At 47.0% G+C, this 17,199-nt stretch overlaps 1 protein-coding gene across 1 annotated transcript in view; it reads left to right on the forward strand.

Annotated features, from left to right (window-relative positions):
* PTPRF (protein tyrosine phosphatase receptor type F) overlaps positions 1 to 17,199 on the forward strand; it is a 255,569-nt gene that overhangs the window by 158,658 nt on the left and 79,712 nt on the right. Inside the window, exons 5-6 of the mRNA XM_068406730.1 lie at positions 2,636 to 2,746; positions 12,020 to 12,031. Of these exons, the coding sequence (XP_068262831.1) occupies positions 2,636 to 2,746; positions 12,020 to 12,031 (123 nt within the window). The remainder of the gene's footprint in view (positions 1 to 2,635; positions 2,747 to 12,019; positions 12,032 to 17,199) is intronic.

A 17,199-nucleotide genomic window follows, 5' to 3' on the forward strand; every position in this document is an offset into this window, starting at 1 on the left:
ACCGGCAGGCAGTAACAGCATGTCATCTGAAACTCCCCTCTGCCTTCATTTTCTTCATCCTCTTATGTTTTCCTCTTCTCTCTCCAGCACTGAGGTAGAGGTCCCTAGAGAAAAAAGATAGTTTGACTAACCGACATTTAAGAGGCATGGTGGTTGCAAGTATAAAGGGTCTAAATACCAGTGATACGTATTAAATGGCTAAAAGGGGTATATAAAAAGATATGTGTTCATGGCAGAATTATCTAAGGATCTTATTTTTTTTCTGGACAGACACGACTGCTCATCACCTGAAACTAGCTCTGCTTTCAGCCGAGCCAGCTGATGAGGGATACAGGCTAAATCAGAGAGAGGTTCTTCCTCAGGGTGATGATATCCACTCTGTTTTGTTTTTTTTTTTTTTTTTAAGTTTGGGTATGTTTTGCAGCAGGTAGCTTTTCCCAGCCAAGCCTGATGCAAGCACTCAGAATGAACTCTGCAGCACACACGTGCCCACAGAGTAATGAGCAGAAATTAAGAAGGGGATAATATATGGTGAGTTCCAGAAGAATCTTTCTGTCAGAGAGCATAACCAGGCTGTGGCATCAATTCCTTGAGGAAGTGGTGAAAGACCTATCACTCGGCACATTAAAAATGGGATTGGACAGAACACAAGTAAATTTACAACAGGGAGCAATCCTGCCCTGGCCCCCAGGGATGCACAAGATAACCTAATAGATCTTTTCCATTTCTAGATTCTGTGATTCTCTGTGTCTTGTCAATGCTGGGAAGCTTCCTCCTGCTCCACTGCCTGTCATGCTGCTGTCTGTTTGAAGATGTTTTTCCCAGGTAGCATGTAGAAATTCAACCTTCTCCCTGAATTAAGCAGCAGTGCTCTGTAGGGTTTGGCCTGTGGGTGTCCAGAGAGTGCCGTGGCTAGGGAAAACTGGCAGCTCCCTTTGTTAGTAGGCAGAAAGACTGTGGCAAACAAGCTTTCTCTGTCTAGCTGAAGCCTCATTTCCAGCACTAATGCAACAATAGGGAGGGCTCTGTACATCATTTTTATTATATGGCAGAACCCAGGGAAGTTCATTTTTCCCCATGACATATAGACTTATGCTACAGTCTCAATTTATCCTTCTAAATAATGTAGGTGGCAGTGGTTGATTCACATTAGTTTTTCTTCTGTTCTGATGATATGAAAAACTGAGTTTGACCTCTGCAACTTGAACCAGCAAGAATGGAGAAGGCAATTTCACCAGCTATTCTCAGTGCCGCTCTCAGTGGTCGTTTTGAACCGTGGCAGGCAGAAATGAGTTCAAATCCTTACAAGCAAAGGGGTTAATGTTTTCTTTTAGTTCGGTATATGGTTTGTGAGTAGATTTCCCTTCTTACAGGCAATCCTAACCAGCAGAATCTGAGCACTTGGAGGCACTTAAAAACTATTCCCACGTTGCCTGGGGGAAGCAGGCTGAGCACCAGCCGCTTCAGCATGTGGCCAACGGCCGTTCGCTCCTGCAGTGCCAGCTTGCTGTCACGTACATCCTGCTTCTTTCTTTCTCTGCATCTCCATCTTTTAGGCTGCATCTGGGGCCCAGTTAAGGGAGTTTAGATGTGACCAGTTCTGCAGTCGTCTGTGCTAGGCAAGATGTTGGATGAAAGACCAGCCTCCCAGGCCAAGCAGTTCTGGACACCAGTGGAATAGGCTGAGCAGACAAGAGAAAACCACCTTAGACCAGCACTCAGTTCCACATCATACACTCCACAGGTTCCCCCTGTAAATTGCTGCTCTGTGTGCTCTGGTGATTATTGCAATTATTTAGATGTGGCCTTCATACATCTGGCACTTTGGGGATGGGATCAGATCGTGTCCCAAGGCACATGCAGTCTGGGCTAAGCAGCTCTTCCTGACCCAAAGCTGGAGGAGCTGGTCTTGCGGGACTAAGGGAGGGTGGCTTTCACGCAAGTGCTGTGTGGCAAAATGGGTATATTGCATTGGTGTGTATCTTTGATGTCTCAGACTGAGTTTCTAATCTTTTTGTATCATGTATAATGAAATCTGAAAGGACAAGGAGATCGCTGATGTGGAGAAGGCTGACAAAAGGCGAAATGTTTTCTCAAAAGGAGCTGTCTGTTGGAAAGAGGGGTGGTGAGGTATGGGAGAGATGGGACTCTGCCAGTTTCTGCAGGAAGGTCGCAATTTGTTGAGCGTTTGCTAGGCTTTGTGTGCATCAGATAAGAAACAAACAGCTACAGTTAGTGTGCTTTGTGCTTGGCTGTTTTGATTAAAGGCTTATTAAAGGTCCTTTTATCACACCAAAGTCCCATATGAAGCTGTAATTAATATGTGTGTATGTGTATGGTTTTTTCCTTTATTGAAGCAATGACTGTAAGTGGTTGGGGCGGTTAGAAATACATCAGTAACTGGTTCCCTGTACATTAAAAAAATAACAATAATCAATTTCACAAGCTTCTAACAGCAGACTGGGTACCTTTTGGCTGCATGTTGGTACCCTGTGGGTACAGGGAACATCACAATATATTTATCCAGGAAGATACTTTAAAAGTGTGGGGCATGGCCGTCCTTTTCTGAGGCTGGCTGTTCAATTACCAGATGTGCCATAACTTGAATTGTCTGTGTCATCTTGTTTGTGTACAGGAGCTCTGCAAATAGAGAACAGCGAGGAGTCAGACCAAGGCAAATACGAATGTGTTGCAACCAACAGTGCAGGAACCCGCTACTCTGCCCCAGCAAACCTTTACGTTCGAGGTAAGAGCAGCTTCCACCCAAGGGGGTCACTCTCCTCCTGCCCAAAAGGCTCCACGGCTTTCAGTGAAGGAGTGTGTTCCCTGTCTTAGTGCCCTTATCGCACTTTGTGGTTTGTGTGATGTGGCCTTTTGCTCAAAAAACGGCAAATCTTGGATCCACGTTGGGTTTGACTCACATGTCTGGAAATCTGTTTTTGCTCTTTATATGGTGTTATGTAAAATGCCGAAATGTGGGCAGAATTGGAATCCCTTTCTCCCTTGAACTCCTTAACTTTGTGTCATAGTTATTTTAATTGAGTGCTTAATCCTCTTATTATAAACTAACCTTTGGTGGAGTAGTATAAATCCGGTCATACGCTAATGAACGAGACGTGCTCAGCTATAGGTGAGCTGATATTTAGGCCTCTGCTTTGGAATGTGTATCTTTAAAAACTAAACAGCTTTTTGGACTTGTCCTAATCCATCTTATATGCATCAATGACTGAGCCTGTGGGTATTAATGGCTCACACTGGGAACCTGCTGGAAATTAGCTGCAATTCATGTAAAGTGATTTTTCTAATGGTTGTGCTATCTTGCCAATTTAAAACTGTTTTCAACATACCAGAATAAGTAGGTTTTACATTAGGACAGTCTCCTGCCAGTTTTCTTTCTCTGCATTAAAGGTGTTTGAGTTAGCTTGGAGAGAAGCGAGGGCTAAATTCCCTGTACACTTTCTGTTAATTTCGGCAAGAAAAAAATGTGCTGCTTCATATGAAACTCTGTATAACCAGAGCCACTGGTCAGGAACCCCTGGGAAACGTAGTTATGGATTTTCCCAAGAAGAGAAAGAAGATTCTTGTGCTGGTTAGAACCAGATTTTATTTCCACATAGTAAGTCAACTGTCTAATAATAAAATCTCATCTTCATTTCTTCCTTCCTATGTTTTGAAGAAAGAAAATAGAATCGTAAAGCTGTATACGCATTGGTTAGTGTGGAAAGAGGACATGAGAATGATTAAGTCTTCACATGCTGTGTGTTTGCTTCTAGGGGTGGCTTCTGGCATTGTTTTCTTTGCTTATTCTGGGGGACTGCTTTTTTATTTTGCAATGTAATTTGGATTGTAAGAGTCTTTGCAAGACTGAAGTATCCAATTAAGCATATTCAGAAGATGAAGCTATATCTATGCAGTGGAATCACTCATTTCACTCTCGCAATGTAATTATGGATGATTTTAAACTCCTTGTATTCTTGCAAGTTCATTTTTCAGGCAAGCTGTACTAAAACTCATCCCAGATTGTCACTTTGCGCTCTGAGGGAAAGGAGCCTAGTTACCAGGTTGGCTGTTGTTGCATAGGTTTATGTGAATACCCAGCTGGTTTGCTGCAGTATTTGGGATGCTTTTGCTTTCTGTGACACGCTCAGACTCTCAATGTTCTGTTTTCTGTAGAGGTGTGGCTGAAAAAAAGGCACAGGATCTTCAAGAGGCAGAAAAGTCTCCTCTTACAACTTCCCAATTTCTTACTAATGAATGCTCTTTATGTAGCAAGTGAATCCTGTAGGACTGGGGAGCGTACTGAATTTTACACTTGGCTTGCTGCTCAGCAACATTCGTCTGTCCTGTTTGGGCGAGACATGGGCTGTGGATGGTCTGCACGTGTGAGAGGATCCTGATGTTCACCGAAGAAAGCATGTTCTTAGATCTATGCTTTGCTGTTAACCGTCATTTTCTTACACATAAATTTTTGGAACAAGCCTTTTTTATGGCACATAATCTTTACAGTGTCAGTCTCCAACCTGTGTGATCCTGATAAAGCCCTGCTGTGTATTTAAGACAGGATACCCCATAAATTATTATCAGATGAAATTCACTGTGTGTACTAGGTCCTAGATGGTATTTGTGCTTACAGTTTCTGATAGCAAATGTTCTACAAAAAAAAAAATCATATTGTTACTATATTAGTTAATGACTTCAAGAAGTTAGTCAAACCAAGAACAGTATTTTCTTTCTTTAACAAGCAAGGAAACAAATTAAAATGTCGTACTTTTTCACATCTGGGATGCAGAATAAAAGAATCCCTGTTTTTTCTTGTAATAGTCCTACAGTGTTGTCATTAGACAGATCAATGACTTCCAGTAGGGTCTTCAGGAAGTCCCTGCATCTTTACTAGAAAAGACATTAATTAATGCTAAATTACAGTGGAAATAAAGTCTGTTGGCTGCACTGCCACTGCATGGTGGTTCCATAATGATTGACCTCATTGTGGTGAGTACCCAAGAAGTTGGCCACTTTCTCAGAAAGCCTGGCTAAGTACTGAGCAGCAGTACTAATTTCCGCCCTGTGTAGTTCTCAGGACTGCTTGTGCCTCCTCTCATTTACAGCCTATTGTTTTTTTAATAGTTCAAATGTTTGTTTATCTCTTGACTCTTGGGGTTTATGTTTTTGATCATGTCCTCCCCTTTCCTAGCCTCCCAGGTAATCCTTTGTCAGTGTGCTGTGTTAGAAAGCACAGGCTCATTAGCATCTTCATTGTACTTTTCATGCTAACAAAGGAAGATACTGGGCGCTGAGAAGGAGTATCCAGGCACTGCTCAGGGCTTCCTGTGTCAATGAAAGAACAGGAGGAGGAAGGAGCAGGCTACGCCAGTGTCTTATCTCTGTGAATCCTTCAGAGTCGACACTTCTGCACAGATGGACTTCATTAAAAGTTAAAACATTTCCACACCAGGGATTTGTAAAGGAAAATGGATGCATTTTCCTTGAAGCTATTGTTTTCATGTTACTAAGTGTACTGGAAAGCAACCCTCACAAGCCTTCTGTTTCTGGACTGACAGGTTTATCTGTCTGCTGCTGCAGAGCTGGGATGGGGCTGGGGACCAGCGCCGGGAGCTGACTGCCTCCCACTGCTGCTCTTCAGCCCTCCATGCATGGAGGGTTGCAGAAAACATCCAGACCATCAGAGGAGCAAGAACAGAGTGAAAGCAAGAGCGGGGAGTGTGCCAGGGCAAGGTGGCTATCTGGGGCATAGCAGGGACTTCGAAGGGGGCACAGTGGCATATTCCTATCTTGCCTTTTCAGCACGAGCATGCTTGCCAGTGCTGGTCTGGATGAAGGAACCCTCATCCATTCATGGTCCGTGGTTACATGTACCACAGTATATCGTAACAATGATTAGATTTGGGACTTGATGGTGCTGCAGGGAGAAAGGAAGGGAATAGAAATGTATGGAAGATGTGATTCCTCTAATCCAGAGAGCTTACTGTCTAATTTAGCAGCAAAAATCCAAGAAGTTGATTCCAGGCATACAAGAAATTGATTTAAGAGTAGAAGGCAGATTGGACCTAGTATGGAAAAAAAGGTGGTGGTGTCATTTCATCATGCTCACTGGGAGTGTAGTATAATTGCACTGATTCACCTACGCTATTGGTTTTTATGAATACATTTCACTCTTCATTTGCCTACAGCTTCAGGGACATCTGCACAAAGAACAGCATTTTCAGCCAAAAGTCCTGCCCTTCTCTTTCTCTACATGTGGCATTAATTTTTTTCATACTTCAATGAAGCAGGTGAGCGGGAAGACTATGTATAAGAATATCCTTATTAATACACTCTGGAGTTCACTAGGTGTGTTCCCCAGTGCTGCTTACAGCAGTGAGCAATGCAGATGCGATTAGAATAGTACTTACTGGAGCATTAGCTGCATACTTCCCATCAAGTGAGAAAGCTGCTGCCCAGTTTTCACTTCTGAAGTGCTGCTTTTCAGACCTTCAGGGCACAGTCCATTGGGGCAAGTGCAGCGAGTTCCCTGGCCAAAAATGCTGCACGTACTGTAGAGAAGCAGCTGCACAGCTGCTTGTAGAGAAAGACCATTTAAAACTGAATTGTCTCCTCCGTCCCCAAATCACAGACTAGTAAATCAGACTGCAGTAAATAGAAATGGTATTACTGCAAAAATCTGTGCTCTCTTGATCTGCTTTTTGAAAGGCCAGGCTAGTATTTCATTTGGCAGCAGGGAAACTTGCTTGGAGTCTGAAGTTTTATTTGCCAAGTTTCATTAAGGAGCCATCACCCAAAATGAAATTAGGATTGTGGCTCTGTCCCTAGCAGCAATTCTCTGGCCTCCGCAGGGTTTTACACTTGGGGACTTGGTGGTAGCTTAGGCTCAGACATGGAGGGAGCTTGCCGAAATGGCTACTTGCGGCTATGTGATGGTTACTGCAGTGGGGACTTTGTGTAAATAATAATAATTCTGAATGACTGACATGGGCCTGGAGCAACAAGACTTCAAGCCTTTTAAAAGTACATTTTCTGCTTATGTAATATTAAAACAGCTAAAATAGCAACAGCAGTCAAAGCTTGAGGGTATTGCCAGGAAAAGAGTTAAAGCTGAGGACAGTGGTCAAACCGTCAGCGACCAAAACTGGGGATGTCTGAAAAATGGCTAAATAATGGGGAATACGTTTGTTTACAACACAGTTATATGCGTGCTTCTGGAAACGTGCTCCGTTAAACCTGCCTCTTGTCAGGGTGATGGGGGTGACATTGCTTGACCAGAGAGGGGCACTGCCGGTGCTTGGGGGCCTGGCAGCAGTCACAGACAAGCAGAGACTGGAGAGACTTGTGAGGGAGATGCCTGGGTGACAGGAAACACGAACAGGCAGTTGAATCAGACTGGATGACCCAGACTGCTTCTTTGGACAGATGTCTGCCCTGGACCATCAGAAGAAGCAAAACCAGGCTGTGATAGAGGCCACGCAGTAACTACCCCTCAGCAGTTGGTACGTGGCTGAGGAGGGCTACGGGTGATGGGCCATGATCTTCCTGTGTACCCTCTGTGCAGTCCTGACCTTAAGATAATGCTGCAGTAGAGCAATGCAACAGAGAGCAATGACCCTTTGATGAAGAAAATGCACTTCTTTTTATGGGATTTCAGTATTTTTAGCTTAATTTCCTCTGCCCTCAGGTGCTGCTCCAGCTACTGCTATAGCCAAAGTCAGAGCAGCTGTAGTTCAGGCAGATGCCCCTCGGCTAACTGTAAGCAGACTCGGGGTGAACGCAGCCAGCGGCGTGGCCAGAACTGCGCAGCGCTCAGCACCAGCAGGCGTTTGCTGCTCAGCACTGTGGCTCATGCTGCTGTGACTGTATCCTCGTACCGGAGCTGGCTGGCTTCAGCGCTGGACAGGCACATAGAGGCTTTTGCCAAGTTTTCTCTTCCCCATATACTACTATGAATATTTTTGTCATATTTTCTCCTGGGGTGAAGTTCACTGTCAATGTTTCTGTGAGCATTTTGCTATGCGGTAATGATTATAATGATCATGGTTTAATAAATAATAGTTCTTTGTCCTTCTGGTAGCACATTTCATCTAAAGATTTCGGTGTGCATTATAGAACTCAACTAAATAAGCTTAACAGTTTTATTCCTTGCAAAGTCCTTTGACAGTTAAAAGTGCAATGTGAGGCTCAAGTCTGATTATTTGTAAAATGACCTTTATGGAAAATAGAAGGAGAGTGGCTGGTGGCTCAGTGCATGGTAATGCAACATAGAAATGGACTGGGAAACCTATTTCCCCCTCCCCCCCACATAACCTGCATAGATGTCTGTGGAACAATTAGGACTGCGTATCTGTGCAGACTAAAAGTCCATTCACTCCCCTTCCATATCCACTTGCACAAAGGGTTAGGAAATCCATCCCTGGTGCTCTGAGATTTTCTGCTCTTAACTGAATTCATGCATGCATATGTGTGCACTATGAATGGGAAAGGATGGTTGGGTGCCCTGAGCATCCTGTCGGCCTCTCTAGGATGGAATATACTCATCACTGTGGCATGAGAACATTGTTCATCGCATATAATGGGAGGTTGTCTTATTCTCATGTAATCTGGCGTAAAAAAGACAATCTGTCCTTTTGTTCCTCTATACCTCTGAAAGCTGTAAAGGATAAAATTTGATTCATGTGGAGTCCTTGAGACACAAGATGTTCTTTTGGAGATAAGCAGCAACAGGTTCATTGCCCTCTGGGTTTTTGTTAACCTCTCCATCTTTTGGATTCCAGAGTGTCTGGGTTTGCCTCTATATTAATGCCTTGCATAGCACCAGAGGGTTTTCAGCCCAGGACAGATGCTGGCAGTTCCCAGCAGAATTGCAGAGCCAATTGGGATAATGAACTTTCTTGTTGCTTTCAGGAAAGTATTAGCTTCCCGCTCTGAAAAGCTTTAGAAATGTGTTCCTTTGTTTGAGCTTGTGATCTAAACTCTCAGACCTGTGCATTCGTATCCTGGCCACAGCCCCCTGCCTTGTTTCAGGGAGCTAATGCCCAAGAATACACAAAAGCAGAGCCTCCCATAAGCCCAAATTCATTCTTTCTCCAACAAGCTGCTGTGGTTAGAGTATTGCTGCTGCTGCATAATACAAGCATGTCTGTGGCAGGGTAAAAGCCAAATTCAATTGGCATGGGAGTTTCTGCCTACAGAGCGCTGGAGCCATCTGACAGTCAGGACTGGCAGGCACGTCTCTGATATGGCCTTGCTCTTTGCTTCTTTGCTGTTTCAACTTGGATGTCAAAAGGAGCCCAGTTTTTACCTTCTGGAGTTTGCTATCCTCTGGTGGCATTTCTGCTGTGACTTGACTTGCTTTGTCTTTGCACATAGACTGGCATGTTTAAGTTAGCTGCCAGGCAGGTCAGGTTGGTGGGAACATGCTAGTGTGCCTACTGAGCCGTGGGATTCTGCACAGGGAATACTCTGGGTAACCCCAGCCTTAAACCCTCTGTCCCTACATGGCGGGGTAGATGTTATTTACTGTCACTGCTCAGAGTCATTTGTTTTGTAAGAAAGCAGAAAAACTGTTGGTAAAACATGCTTCTCAGCTTAGGAGTGACATGGAAAGAGAATTGGAGATAAGGGAGCACGTGAATGGGATCCGTAAGGAGATGAAACTTTCAATTTACCATTTATCAGGTTTATCTCAGATAAAGCAGCAGCTGTTTAAGCATTAACTAAAGGGAGAGGAGAGAAAACTTTCTGCCCAGGTGTTCCCTCTTGCCTTACAGCTGTTCCAAAATAGCCTGTTACTGGTTTTTATTCCCCATAAGCCACTAATATAATAAGAGATTAAGAGATAATCCAGCAATTAGTGACAAATAGCAGGCCCCAAACTAGTTCCTGTTTGACAGACCAGAACGTAATCTGTTTGAATTAGAGTGTTTCACATGTGTCTCCTCACCTTTCCAACTCTAATCCAAAGTGTCAACACGTGGGGAAAGCTGCTGCCGGAGCTGCCTCATGTCCGTGCACACTGATACAGCGGGATCCCTGCCGGCTACCCCAAAACAAAGCTCCTGGCCATTCCTCTGCTGCAGCAGCACCCCTCTCCCTGCCCGTGGGCAGGCCAAGCAGCACCCCAGCAAGTCCCCTTGGTGTGACGGGGGGCTGGCAGCCCTTCTCAAGGGCAGAGGGAGGCTCTGCAGCTGCTGCGCTTCTGCAGCAGGGACGGGTGTTCCCATAGCTTTTCAGCATCATTGCCCAGTCTTACACCCTTCACCAGCCTCTTGCCATGCGGTCACACAGTCCCAAGGGATGCAGCAGGGTGGTCCACGTGTGCAGCAGTTGGGAGTTTGTGTTGCCGTATTGAGGTGTTAGTGCTGCTTTCCAGAAATGCAGCTATTCAGGGGTGCACCCGGTTTGCCAGAAGCACTGTCCTTCCCGGGCAAGGGCAGGAAACAAATCCTCCCTATTGGGAAGAGCTGAGCAGAAGGCTGAAGCCTTTGCTGCCTGCTGAGGCCATGCAGATGTGATACGCTCCATTAGATTAGGAGATAAAGTGGTGGCTTGGGAGCAGCAATAAAGAAGTTCCCTCCCATCTCAGGGTCTCACAGGATTAAATGAGCCTTATGTTAATGTTTTGTGGACCAGGAGATAAATCCCCTGTCTGAAGCAGGCCAGAGGAAACCTGGGCCTTAAGGTAGGACTGTTTGTTTTGAGGATGTCCGGGCGCGAGTCCTCACTGGATGTGGCCCTCGCTTATGGGCTAATTAAGCTCCAAGTTGGCTGGTTCTGATCCCCTGGTATCAGTTTAATTGAAGAAACATAAACAACTGTTTTGCTGTTCTCCTGCAAGCTCCATTACACTTCGTAGGCCACTGTTGTAGCTGTTATTGGCAGTTTGTTGCCTGGTCCATACCATGTCAGTGTTGGTTAAAATCCTGTCCTCTAATCACTGGAAATGGCTGACTGTAGTGGTGCACTGTGTAATGCCGCATGCTGTTCTCTAATTTGTGGAGTTTCTGCTGGAAAGCAAATTCCTTCCTCCACCTTCTCCTTCCCCCATCAAAAATGTGACTCATAAGCAGTTTTTAACTATCAAATCCACTTCTGTATTCTCTCAGCGAGGGTTCGATTACAGCTGATATGCCACGAATCTGTAGCTGGGGTGAGGTCACTCCTGCTGGAGAAATAAGATCTCCTTTGTCTATAAGGAAAATGCAACTAACCTTCTGCTGTCTCTCCCGCAGGAACAAAAACTGGGACCTACTCAATTCTCTCTGGGTGTTTTTGTCCTTCTGATTTCTTGTCCATCTCTCACTCACAGCACGGTGTACCAATAAGGCTCTCCCGAAACTGAGCCCAGCTGAGACTGCGCGTGTCTGTCACTTGCCTAATACCTCTCTGCTGCATTTAGCTCTTTGTTTGGAGAGGGGGAGCAGCTCTTCATGGTAGAAGATTTTCCATTCACCACTTGGAACATTTCTTTCATACTTGATAAAACTCGGATCTACATATATGCTTTTCACAGTGTGTGGTCAATGGGTTTAAAGTGCCTTTGCCATCATCTTTATAGCTGGAGTGGGTGTGTGGGAGCACGTCAGATGGCTGGAGTCCCTTGCTCTGTGCGTGTGCGTGAGTGTTTGCACATGTAAACGTGTCTGTGCTTCCAGCATCTGGCCCAGCGTGGGGCTGCCCCCGAAGCACCCTCCATGTGAGTGTGTGTGGGACGTGCGGTCCCCTCCACCCTGCCTCAACGAGCGGTGAGCAGGTCAGGGAGGCAGAGGGACCAGTCCTGCTCTGGGCCAGAGCGGTGCGAGTGCGGCGCACTCTTGTCCACGACTTGGAGTGGTGTGTGTGCACGGTGGGAAGTCATGGCTGACCTCTGTAGTCTTGTCTTGTCGTTTCAGTGGTGTGTGGACAGATGAAGCTTGGCCTGTTTTTACTCTCTGTGTTTTTCCTTGTCTTTTTTTATTCCCTCCTCATCTTCATCGCACTCTGCCATCAAACAAAACAAACTTTCATCTCTCAGATCAGCGAGAAGGTTGGTCCTTTTCACTTCTTATCCATCTACAGTACGCCACGTCAGATGGGACTTTTCCAGTAGGGAGAGGAGAGCCATCCCCGAAAGGGGAGGGGGCCCTACAGACTATGGCTCCCTTCAAGGCACAGCCACAGTGTGCCTGACAAAATCTGCTTACTGTTTGCTGTGACTGTGGTGATGGCGTTGATACTTTGCTTGCATGCCTTTGTTGCTTGAGATTTAAAATGCACAAAATATATTTTGCATGCAAATACCAGCCAGGGTGGTTTTGTTCAAAGGCAGGGTGGGAAGAAGTGCATGCTACTGTATGTGGGGTCCTCCTCTAACCCATTACCTGTGCTAGATGCCAGTCTAATACCTCTAAACTGCTGCTGCTTTCTGGCTGGAGATCAAGAGCAGTCTTTGGAAACAGAGATCAGAATGATCTCCAGTCCCCTCACGAGCTGCTAGGGAGAGCTGGTTCCTCACTTTCTCCTGTAGCTTTAAAAGTTTTAACTTACTCTAGAGGCAAAAGCTTACATTTGATCTCAGCTGGAGAAGAACCCAGCATGCTGCCTTCCCTTGCCACAGGGCAGCAGGGGCAGCTGGCTGAGAGATGCAAGGCCCTCGTGCTGAGGCAGCTTCCCTGCTCCTCGGCAGTCCCTGCTCTGGGGGTGGCCAGTTCTCCATGCTCAGACAAAGGCCCTCTGCATGAGCAGGTCTGCCTCTCCTTTCTTCCCTGGGGCTGTGTCTTTCTCTTGCTGTCAGGAGAGCAGGGAGCTCTGGCAGCAGCCCCAGCCTTGCCTGGGACGGCTTAGGGAGGCCCGTGGCGACGTGCACAGGAGCTCGTAGCCACTCCGCAAAACCTCATTTGTGCTTTGCCCTGCTCTGTCCTGCTGCCCTCAGAGAGCCGGAGGTGAATAAAGGACAATAGTGAAAGGCAACTCCAGCTTTTAAATTAAGTCTGGCTCCAGACCTAGCTTGAGGCACTCACGATTCATGCTGAGGAAAGCTGATGTTTTTGGCAGAAGTCCCAAGCTAGTTTCCAGAGATGACTCCTTCACCGAACAGGTACCGTGCTGGTCTGTCCCTCCACACACACCAGAGGAGAGGGGTGCTGGCAGCGGCTCTCCAGCCCGGCGCTGCTCCCAGGTGGCACAGGGAAGAGACCCTGGCTCCTCTCACACATGCTGTCAGGCAGCTGCATCACTTGATCTTATAATCATCACTGGAACAAGTTTTAACAAGTTGTCATAGCAGTTGTTCCAGTACACTGACTTCACTCCTGTTTCTCTCCCTGGAACGTGCTCTCATTTAGATTGTACTGAGGCACGGGGCCCTTGTTGTTTACCCTCTAAAAACAGATTTCGTAAAGGATAAAATTACCTGAGCCCAAGACAATGATGAAAAATGAGAACAAGGAAGAAAAGAGAAGAAATTAAAGCCAAAGCCCAAAGCCTCCTAGATTTCAGTGAATTTGGAGCACCGCTGTGATGGCTCAGGCACCTCTGGAGAATAAACCTTTGACAGGGCACTTAAATGTTTTAGCCGCGTGGTTTAGCTGAGGGGAGGCAGCTGAGAATGGATATAAGCCAGCAGGAGCGGATAATTTCTCATTCTTCTGTCGACCCCTCCTTCCCACCTCACCAAAATACCCACGTACACAAATATTTAATGTGAAGCCAGAAATTAGTTTCTAAATATTCCATTGGGATTTGCCGTGCTTATAATTTGTTTGGCACTGATAATTACATCTTACATTTTTCCAGCTTTACTTAAAACTGTGTACTGCTCACCCATGCATTTAATTATTGCTCTGTGACTGCTACAAGGTTATTTATTAACGAGTTATTTTATCTGGATACAGTGGATCTTTTCTCTTATTCCCCTCCTTAATGTTGTGTTATTTTCATCAGAGAAATTTCAGAGAGCGAATGCAAATTGCACAGCTTCACAATCTTGCTCTCCCTTACTTTGCTATTAGTATGTCAGTATGCTGAATGCTGATGTGTCTCTAGTGCTGCACCACTGTAATGATGTATCCTCTTTTATATGTGGTTGTCAGCGCAAATAATTAGACCTAAAAGTTATAGCTGAAATATAATCCAAAAATGGCAAGGCCCTGTTTTGGAAATTGTCTATAAAATGTCAGCACTCAAGGATGCATTGGGAGCATAAATAGTACAGCATTGTTTGAGCACAAGATTGGACTGTAAATGCATTTTTTCTGGTTCCAATTTTTCCTCTCCTGCTGTTGATTCTGTCAATAGATTGTGAGACTCCAGCAACTGTCTTTCCTTTTGAAGTCCTTCCTTAAAATGATAGCACTAGGGAGAGATGAAAGGTGTCTACAGATGAGTAAACCATGCAGACCGATAATCGTGTTTGAGGATATCTCCTAAATTCGCTCCTTCCCTACTCTGAGGAGGAGGTTCCTGAGGAAGGCGGGAGTTTTGAGCAGGGCAGCAGTGTGGTGAGGGCAAGAGCACATCCCATGCACCAAGGATCTCCCAGCTTGCCTGGCTGAAGTAATGAAATTGGGCAGTCTCACCTGCTCAAAGATGTGCCCCTGCATCACTCTCTACTGCTCATCCCAGTTGGAAGGTTAGAGCAGAGCCCTCAGAACGTGCCTTTGCTGTGCTGGGGGCTGGGGAGGAGCAGCACAGCCCAGGCAATGCTGGTCCTCCTTCAGGGCAGATGAGACTTCAGTCTGCTGTTCCTTCAGGCAGAGGAAGAGCTGAGGGAGAAGATGTCAGAACAGTGGTGCAGGACCAGAGCAGCTGGGATTGCCTCAGAGAGGAGCGGAGAAGTGTGCAGAGCACGGGTACAGCTCTCCATCACTGTGGGGCAGCGCCTAGCAAGCCTGCAATTGGGGTGCTGGGAAGGGGGAAGATGAAGCCCAGAGTTAGACAGATGCCAGGTAGGCATAGTGGGAAGGAAGCAAGAGCTTCCAGAAGCAAGAGCAGGCAAGTAGAGGTCCCTGCAATCTTTGCAAGCTAGAGGGTGGAGCGTCAGCATTGTCGTTTGCTCAGCTGTACTGTGGCCAAGATAGCCAACAGGGAAAAGCAATTTGGTTTCCCCTTCCCTAGCAGCACCACACAGTTCTGGAAGCACGGGCAGTCCTCCTGGCACTGTTGTTTCCAGCAGAGCCTTGCTGTATGCAGTAGTGTCTCAGCATGCGAGAGGGGCTAACAGCAGCAGCCTGTGAGCCCTGAGCGCTCGTGCCCAGAGCTCAGAGCAGCTCTTGCAGACAGCAGTAGGGAGGGGGGGGTCCCTGGTTCTCCAAGGGGGTAACGTCACCCTCAGAGGGAACCTGAGACTTTAGGAAACAGCCGCTCCTGTGGTGAAAGGAGCAGGGCAATCAATTCATGCTCTTTGCTCTCAAGGCAAGGAATGTGCCTGTTAATGCATGCTGAATTATTAACGTTTCTCAGTCTCAACCTTTGTGGCTGTTGTGTTGCCTGCTCCCCTCCTGCCTCCCCACCGTCCCCCCAGTGAGTGGGGAACCAGTCTCCATGCTGTCCTTTCTCCCTGTCCTGTGGGATCCAGGGCACGGGCTCAGGTTGCACTGCACTGCTCACCGCTCCGGGGTTTCACTTCACTTCCCAGGGAATGCTCTCTACAGGGAGGCGTGCTGAATAGTGGAGCAGCACAGAGCCCTTACGGTGCCTATTCTTGGGATGAATGACAATGAATCTCATTTTTGACAGTCTGCTGGTTTAACTAAACCTCCGAATTATACTATTGTCCATTGAAATCATTTTAATATTCACAGCAATTTTCCCTGTGCTGTTCTTGCAAAACCTCCAAACCACCTTCTCTGATCTTTATCCAAAAAGAAGATTAAAAAAAAATATTGCAATTTCTTGTCAAGAAATTGTAATAAAAAGGGAAATTTTGTTGCTGCAATAGATGAAGAACAACAAAAATTTCTGGAGCACTTAAGGTAGCATCATGGCCTGTGCTAGCCCATGTGATTTGACTTGTAAATTGGACAGAAATTCTAAGAATGCCGCTTTTTGAGGAGTTATACTGATTTAAATTATTACCAGACTCATGCTAGAAAAGCAGGCCACTTAAATCGCTGGCTTGAGCCTGAGGAATGTTTTGATGGTGCTCTGCAAGCTGCCGTGAGAGCTCTGCCAGCTCTCGCTAATGCTAACTGACAGCATCTCCCCTTCTCCCTCTGTACTGACTGGGATGAGAAGCTGCCAGTTATCCCCCAAGAGGCTGGGAGGCTGCTGGAGCACGTCCCTTCCTTTGCTCCTGCCAGAATATCATCCGGGACAGATCTCTCACGGAAGGCACTGCCCTGACCCCCTCCCACCTCCCATGTTGAGAGCTGACCCCTACACGTGGCATCCATTTTTAGCAGCTCCACCGGTGTGCTAACGAGGGGAGGCCAGCTCAGCCATTCTGGGTTGCAAAAACACACCACGGAGGCCTGTTTAACTGCTCACCTGTTGCCAGGCTTGAGAGCTGAGGCCCCGCACAGCTTCCTGGCACGCTGTGGGGTGTGGGAGGCATGGCCCGTGTCAAGGTCGGCAACGCTGCAGCCTGCCCATCCTCTTGTACGGTTTGATCTGCAGGAGGGTTTTCCTTGCCGTTCATCCCTTCCCTAGGCACACGAACGCACCAACCACCTCCGCTGCTCCCCTGTGGGTAGGACAGGGGAGAGCCCCTTCCGAAGGGGCTCAGCCCTTCCCTTTGCCCTGCAAAGTGCTGCCGAACAAGCCCTCGGCTCCTTTGGAAGTGCATCTCCCCTGTGCTGCCCACAGGGGAGCAGGGGGCTGCCGGCTTCCCCCGGGAGAGGTGGCTGCAGCGCCCACAGACACTGCCTATGCGGGACACACGGAGGGGGTCGCGGCACTGACGGGGCTGGGCATGGCCCCAGCAGCACCCTGAAAGCAGTGCTTGACGCGGGAGCACAGTGCGGGGAGCAGGGGAGTCTGCAGCAGGCTGTGCTGCCACTGGTCTCACAGGGCTGGGAGTCAAAAGCAGTTTGTGCATGCTGGGCTCTGACTTTCCTGCATGGCCTCTTGTCCTCCAGTCTTGTCTTCCCATGTCCCTGTACGTGAGTCCCTGTGCACCTTCCCCCCTCCCTCTCCTGCCCTCACACCGCTTTCTCTCTGACTCTGTAGTGGCTTCCGTTGCCTGCCAGCCTGTTTGCCTGGTGCATGTGTGTGAGT

Source organism: Nyctibius grandis, chromosome 8 (assembly GCF_013368605.1).
Source record: "Nyctibius grandis isolate bNycGra1 chromosome 8, bNycGra1.pri, whole genome shotgun sequence".
Lineage (NCBI taxonomy): Eukaryota > Metazoa > Chordata > Aves > Nyctibiiformes > Nyctibiidae > Nyctibius > Nyctibius grandis.